Source organism: Idiotropiscis lumnitzeri, chromosome 11 (assembly GCF_059441095.1).
Source record: "Idiotropiscis lumnitzeri isolate Australia: NSW breed Sydney's pygmy pipehorse chromosome 11, RoL_Ilum_1.0, whole genome shotgun sequence".
Taxonomy (NCBI): Eukaryota; Metazoa; Chordata; class Actinopteri; order Syngnathiformes; family Syngnathidae; genus Idiotropiscis; species Idiotropiscis lumnitzeri.
This window is the reverse complement of record NC_142401.1, coordinates 7295042-7302516: the sequence shown is the minus strand read 5'-3', so window position 1 is coordinate 7302516 and position 7475 is coordinate 7295042. Positions and strand designations below refer to the sequence as shown.

The following is a 7475-nucleotide window of genomic DNA, read 5'->3' as shown; positions in this document are numbered from 1 at the left end:
TTCCAAATAAGTGTACTTGCTGTGTTTCATGCGCTTGTCCTACAATGAGGGTTAATAAAAAACGATTCGCTATTCATGTATCGGTGACCTTTTTTCAGCAAAAAAAAAAAAGGTTTTACATTCAACAGACCGTGCTGTACCTAATGTGTAAAGCACATGATGTACTGATAACAATTAGGCGTGTTCAGCTGTTGGAAAATGGAAAGAAAATCATGGAAATCAGATGTGCTTACAGTACTACGTGTTACCACAAGAGGGAAGTAAATACAGTTTAGTACACATTCTTGCCTTTAAAAATGGCAATTCAAGGGGCATTTGTCTTTATTTAGTTCAAGAAAACTAATCAGTGATAGATTAAATAGTTGATCCCCAACAAAACTCTCAATTGGCATCAACCCTTTTTTGCTCAACAAGTCTACACTTCACATCATCAATGAAGAGATGCCATGTTTTATTAAAGCTGCAAAACAATTCAGATGTAATCATTTTCTGAGGTAGCGCATTCCTTCCACTGCACATTATGATCAAGTATGTGCTGTATGATTCAACATTCAATACGCTTAACACAAGAGCACCGTTATTACAGTGGTGCAAGGAAGGAATGAAGTTCACACTTAAGTCGTTTTTTTTTGGTCATTTTGTCAACAACACCAACAAAATGAGATAAACAATGATACCGCATGTAAATCACACCAGCCACTTATCACACAATACAATGTATGTCTCTGATTATGAACTAAAATGTTTAGCATGTTAAAACTTTTTATAATTGAAAAAAAATGTGTGCATGCAATTATCACAATTTGACTAAATTCAATTTAGCAGTCATCAATTGGCCTTGTATTAATGATTTTCTATAAAACTAGAGGGTGGACTTTGCATCTATTTCAAGTCATCTGTTGTGGCTTTTCTGTACTACCCAACATCTTTATTTTCAGAATAATGGTCAGTGCATGTCGTCAAGATGGAGGAACAAATTTCTCTTGGGCGAGCAGCAAGCAAAATGGTCAAGAATATGGGCGTTGTGTTCTGCGGTAGTATCAGTTAGAACAAGGCTTTAATGTTTACTGTGACAAAGGGTACTGTGGATGCCACCAGTCCACAAGCTTCACACTGTGCACAGGATCCAGCACAACCTGTGTGCCGCCATGATCGCCTCTTTTCTTCCCTCTTTGGACCGGCGAGTCCTGGAACACTAGACGAACGCGGTGATGGCGCATGTCCGTGCTGACATTGATTGTGAACTACAACAACAGCAAACAGAGAGCAGTGGCTGTTAGAGGCGATGGAAGTAAAAAAAAAAAAATTTAAAATAAAAATCAAGATAAATGTCACGTCAGAAGTGTAACCAGGTTTCAGAAGCCATACTTCCGAATGGCAACTGCAAAATTTAAATGTTACGCAAGTATAAAACCTGAGAAGTTATCAGACCAACCAGGGTAAGTGTCATGCCCATGACCACAGGGGTGAAGATGAAGTTGAACGTAGAAACTTGAAGCATGTAACAGTCCGAGTCTGAATTGGTGTGGACGTCTTCATACTGTTTGGGCATGCGTAAGGACTTTGCACGGCCGTTCTTAGTGTTTTCCTGCGAGGGAGTAAAAATGATGATGTTAAATGTTAACTGTTAAGCATCAGTGTCACTGTTTCAGGCAAAGGCCATTACCTGCTTTAAAAACTTGAAGTTGAACTCCCACAAGCCTTCTGGTCGAGTCCCAGTCACCTTTTTTATCCAGAACAATAAACACTGACAGAGAAAATAAATTCACATATTCACTCCAATGAAATACCGTAGATGCTATACCTTGTTCTCTGCTTCCAGAGTGGGACCAACAATTCACTAAAGAAAATTGTCATGGATACACCATAAAAATCTGTCGCCGTGCAATAAGACTTTTTAGACCTCAACCTCACCTGATATACGATGGTAGCCATTCAACTGTAAACGGTACTTAATGTCATTTTTAAAAGGTACGCATGTCTCAATCCTCGCGACAGTTAGCACAATACGGTGAATATATAATTTCTATTATTAATAAGGGTAAGTTTTGTTTTTCTCAAAGTGGATAACTTATATTTATACAATTGTAGATAAAGGTTTACTGTGGCAACAATGTCACTATAGCACTGCTCAATACATGTTTTACTTTTTTTTTTAATCAGAGATGCAAGTTAACTTTTCTAGAATTTTTTTTGATTAATGTATTTTTTTTTTTTTAAATCAGCATAAAAAATCTATTTAAGGACACATAAAGCCATAGCTGATAAAAAAATGCTGTTCACCAGTGTAATCAGTTTCAATTTCATTTGATAATCATTTTTTCATTAATGTGTAAAAGTGTGAAAAAAAATCATCACAAATCAGATATTGACCAGCAAGGATGAAGCTTAGAGGTTCTATTGTACTCAAAGAAATTGAGCACATCAATTTAAAAAAATATCCAATTAAACGATATAATGAAATTGAAAAATAAACAAGAAAAAGTCTTACTAGAGTCCAAGAGCAAGCTGACATGGTAAATTACCTTGGAATTTAGCAAAGTTGTGGGTGTAGATTCAGGCAGGGCTGGAATTTTGGAGACCCGTGAGCTGAACGGCTCGTACAAATGGAAAAGGGAGCGAATCACACGGGCCTTGAGACTGCACATGCTATCAATGCAATCAGGCTGGAGACGAAACGGCAGGTCAACATCGATCCGGTAATGTCTTTGAATGGGAGAAATGATGGGAAGAGGAAAAAATTATCAGGTCTGCTACACTTAAACCACAATGCAAAAAATGCGACGTAAACACTTTGATCAATTTAAATGCAACCTGACCTAAATTTAAATAACAATCTAACACTTACAATGGGAAATGTGTGATATAAAACTTATGGGGCAAACTTATCTCACCTTCTGTATAGCCTGGTCCAAAACACTGCAGTGCATGTGACCATCCATGCGTTTCTACAGATTAGTGAGAATATGCATACATCTTCAGGTCGAATATAAGAAGACAGCACAAGCCAGATGTCCACTGGATACTCCTGTCCATCACAGCTCTCACTGCTCTCTGGAAGCATGCAAACAGGGTAAATAAAAGAGCTGCTTCACACTTTTTCATATCATACCCTTTCTCCTCTTGTTCTTCTTCTTTTGGATCATTTTAATTTCACTGTCACCATCGTCCTCTGCGTCTAGGTCATCACTGCTGTCCAAACCATCTATTTTGATGGTCAAAGCAGACGAGAGGACCTCTTCTACTGCACCCTGAGATGCTTCCAGGCCACATAGAAATTTGACTGGAAGGTAAAAGAGCTCACGTTATCAGTTCTGACACAAAAGTTGAAGAAATTGTGTGCAACAGTCATTGTATGATTACCTTCTTTTTCAACTGCATTTGCAACAGCCTTTTTCACCCTACCAGACTTCACAACAGCCGGATCGGCGTCAGCATAATCAGCCACAGTCACTGAGGTGGGGAAAAAATGTGCACAGTCATGCTACGTTTATCTTTCAAGATAACATGCACAAGTCCAGTCCTATGGGTTACATATAACTTTCGAACCACTTGGGGTCTAATGCCGAATAGAAGACATATGTTGATTTCTTCTTAATATAAATAAATGATGCTTTTAGAATACATGGTGTCCTACACCATCTTATTTGACCAACTTCCCAGAAAAAACATTAACGCTAGAATCTACACACTGTAAATTAACGTAATTTGCAGGACACGTCAAGAAAACGCAATGCACATAAAAACTCTAAAGTACTTAAGCTAACACTCCATTATTATTATTTCGGAAGCGCAATGGTAGCAGTGGAAGAGCTAGCTTCTTGGCTAATGGAACAGTAACCACAAATCCGACCCACCTGATTCCGAGCAAACGTCCCCAGCCCGAAATTTCAGCCGTTTTCGGTTCCCTTTCTTGGGCATGTCGACACTAATGTTTCGTGGACACTTAACGTGGCTGCGAATCCAACCATGGCTCTATGGCAAGCTGGAATTGAGAAAAAGAAAAAAGAATGAGAGAGATATTGAAAATAACCCCGCCAGGATCTTCAGCCATCATGGAATGACGTAGCGTGGCAAGTATCGCGAGAATACAGTTGTCTAATTCAGGAAGTGGTGCTGCTTTCTTGACACCTACAGGGAAACACTGCTCAAACGTTATTCTTGAGTTTATTATCTTTGTTTATTTCATGAAATTTTATTTATTTATTTATTTAATTGTTTTATTTATTTAAATTTAATTTTATTTCGTAACACAGGCGACTGGTCAGTGCATCTGATTACAGTCCTTGGCTTCCTCCAACATTCCAAAAACATGCATGTTGGTTCAATGTACAGGTGTCAAGCTCAGGCACGGGGGCAAGATCCGGCCCACCAAATCATTTTATGTGGCCTACAAAAACAAATCTTGTGCATCAATTTCCATTATTCTTGATAAATGCTACCAACATTTGAAATTGTCAGATGTAATAAAATGAATTTGACATCCCTTGTAATTGATGACACAGAGTGTGAGCGTGTTTGTTTGTCTATCGTTGTCTATTTATATGTCTAATTTAAGTGGTTCACTCACCTGACTCCATGCAGGAGTGTGGGTTCAGTTCTACTCAGTAACAGTGTGAATTGTGAATATTTTTTTTTATGTCTCTATACAGTATGTGCACTGCCTGTTGAAAAATGGTGGATATAGTCTCGTGCCACCACTTCTGTGATGAAATTTTCCACAGTAGCCATTTTAGTGACTAGCAGTACATTACTGTAGATGAAGGAGCTAAGCAACACATTGGTGTAGTGGTTATAGCGTGTCTGCTTAACCGTTCTGAGGTTTCATGCAGGTTCAAATCTCAGCCCTTGCACTTCTTGCCGCCTCAAGCCCAAAGACAGCTGGGATAGATTCCAGCTCGACGCTTGTGAAGGTAAGTGGTAGAAATAATGGATGAAAGTGTTAACAATGTAATTTATTAGAGTTCCATTCCACTTAATTTTAAGAGAGGCATGACCTTGCTATTAAACAATAACTACTTTACACAACTTTAGCCCATAGGTTCTGTTTTTATGTATTTTCTAGTTGAATTCTAGTAGAGAAAACAATGTAAGGTTATTGAATTTTTCCCACAACATTGCATACAATGTGATGCATATGGCACACGTTAGAGCAGTTAAAATCCAAGAAGCCTTGCAATATCGTCGTTTTATGTCTTCCATTAAAAACGCATGGCATGATTCCATTTTCATTGTATATCCTGCAGGGAGCGCTGCGCATCCAAATGTGCAATCATGCACAGTAGTAATGAGCGTGTGTGGCGGTGATGGAGCTACTGGGTCATAATCATGCAAATAGCGCTGCACAACTATGCGTTCACCCATTAAAGATGCAGACAAACGTGACCTTGCAAGTGTACATCGGTAGACGGGTTACAAATGCAGATGTGTGTGAGTTTGGAGGGGGGTTCAGGGGGTAGCCAGCGTAAGTGTGTGCGCGTGTGAGTGCGTGTGCGTGAAAGGGTATGCGCGTGTGTGTGTGTTGGAAGGGAATGGAAGCAGAGAAGGCGGATGCTGATAAGGCTCTCTCTCTCTTTTTCTCTCTCTCGCACACGGACACTTTCACACGCACACACGTATACGCGCATCAACTGGCTCAGAGAGCAGATCAGACGTTCTGTCAAGGATCTATTCTGGTATTTTGGAATTGTTCCGTACTATGATCTCCGGCGTGCACGCGGACACCGCCCCTCCGAGCGGCCGCGCGCCCGAGCTGTCAATCACGTCACGCCGGGCTTGGTACATGTGAGCGAGGGAGTGCATGGCGCGCCGGCTAAGGCGGCTCTGCACACGGGGAGAAACGACGGTGGTTAACGAGGATGAAAGGTCGCCAGTTTTCGCATTATTTCAGTCACTCTGAATAGGTAAGAACGTGATGCACTATTGGAAGAACACAGTTGGCGCGTGAATATTTAGTCGCGCGTCCACAAATGCATGCCGCCTGTTTTTTTGCTCGTGGCCTCCAATCAGTTTAAATGCATCGATTAGTTCATATGTAACACACGCACCGGTTTTGGACCGACAGTTCGCGTCGCCCCTATACATCCTGCGCAGCAGAGATGATGTGCGAGGTGATGCCGACCATCAGCGAGGGGGACTCGGCCGGTCCCCCGAGAGGAGCCGGCAGCGTCCCGAATGGTTCCGAGCAGGAGGCCAACTTCGAGCAGCTGATGGTCAACATGCTGGACGAGAGGGACAAGCTACTCGAGTCCCTCAGGGAGACCCAGGAGACCCTCATCCAGTCGCAGACCAAACTGCAGGGGGCGCTGCACGAGAGGGACGTGCTGCAGCGTCAGATCAACGCAGCCCTGCCTCAGGTGAGGAGAAGCCGGTCTCTGGAGGGCCCCAGATTCCATACATTCATCTTGCGATGTTATTTGGTGCGCTGTGGTAGCCTGTTTGACTAGGCGACTGTCTGCAGTCTAGTCGTTGGGAAATTTGAGTTGGTGGATTCATACATATTGTGAAGAAAGATCATTGTCATGGTAGCCTTGTTTCTAAAGGATTGTATGAATCACTTGGGGCTCGTGATCTTCAAGTTGTATTAAAATATAGGTCAGAATGAGTGAGTGAAGAGAAGCAGATTTAGAATAGAACAGAAAGTTTTGACATCTTGGCTCGAGTTCCCTTTCCAGCCAAGTTTACTATAGATCGGATGGACTGACCAGGTGGTTCGCATGTTTGTCAATGCCAATACGCAGCAAGAGTGTATCCTTGGAGATGCACCCAGCGAAGTGACAATTCGGTGACAGACAGTCGGTCTAAACTACTATGCTTGCTGAGCGTCTAAATACTGGCGGAGCTGTTATAATGTGATTTTAGTGGATTTGATCAGGGGGCACAGGCTGACAGATTCTGAGCTCCACGGATGTGTGATGGATGTCAGATGCCTTTCATTCATAAATATGTGAACAATGGCCATCAAACCTGAATCATTGTATCGTGTATTTCAACTCATTTCGGTGTGCAGCACGGCTTTGGGGAGGGGGCGGGTGATGGGAAGCAGTCTGCAAGGGCCCACTTCATGGCGGAGATGTGCTTCAGTCATATTATGACTCTAGTGCACGATGAGCACCTCATTTAAAGGGAATTGGCCATGAACATTAACTATGACCACTCCCATAACAGTGCAGCCCACCCTCTTGCAGCTCTGCCAGCCTTCACTCATCTGTAAAATTACCAACATCGGGTGTGACTGGCATGGGTTCGCATATTCAAGCCAAAGAGGCAGTTTTTGTTCCGATTTTCGTAATGTGCACCGTGCTGAGATTATCGGAACAGACCACACACACAATATGACCAAATCCTTTAAATGAGATATTTTTTTTCATCATTATTTTTGGGGTATGCCAAAGACAAAAAAAAATCTTTTAAGATTTAAAAAATCCTGATGATTTACCTGCACCACACTGGTTTGCACACTTCACAAAAATAGA

At 41.7% G+C, this 7475-nt stretch overlaps 2 protein-coding genes across 6 annotated transcripts in view; one reads left to right on the top strand and one right to left on the bottom strand.

Moving 5' to 3' along the window:
- Positions 1-430: 430 nt before the first annotated feature.
- Positions 431-4065, bottom strand: tmem183a (transmembrane protein 183A). The gene is made up of 8 exons (XM_088310081.1): positions 3858-4065; positions 3364-3453; positions 3113-3283; positions 2895-3054; positions 2526-2706; positions 1667-1747; positions 1436-1588; positions 431-1244 (listed from the first exon to the last, which is right to left on the bottom strand). Exons 1-8 carry the CDS (start codon positions 3919-3921, stop codon positions 1065-1067), a joined length of 1080 nt encoding a protein of 359 aa, XP_088166207.1. The 5' UTR covers positions 3922-4065; the 3' UTR covers positions 431-1064.
- A 1468-nt stretch (positions 4066-5533) lies between these two features.
- The window catches only part of ppfia4 (PTPRF interacting protein alpha 4), a 46052-nt gene continuing 44110 nt past the window's right edge, over positions 5534-7475 (top strand). For all 5 annotated transcript variants that reach the window (XM_088308475.1, XM_088308477.1, XM_088308476.1 and 2 more), the window contains exons 1-2: positions 5534-5903; positions 6065-6356. In XM_088308475.1, coding sequence (XP_088164601.1) covers positions 6099-6356 — 258 coding nt within the window. In that variant the 5' untranslated portion in view covers positions 5534-5903; positions 6065-6098. The remainder of the gene's footprint in view (positions 5904-6064; positions 6357-7475) is intronic.

Excerpts from the sequence above, each read along its gene's own strand:
- tmem183a (XM_088310081.1), bottom strand. The coding sequence starts at position 3,921 with ATGCCCAAGAAAGGGAACCGAAAACGGCTGAAATTTCGGGCTGGGGAC. Across the intron at positions 2,707-2,894 it reads TGGACCAGGCTATACAGAAG|ACATTACCGGATCGATGTTG; the intron begins GTGAGATAAGTT and ends TCCCATTCAAAG. Across the intron at positions 1,589-1,666 it reads ACTTCAAGTTTTTAAAGCAG|GAAAACACTAAGAACGGCCG; the intron begins GTAATGGCCTTT and ends ACTCCCTCGCAG.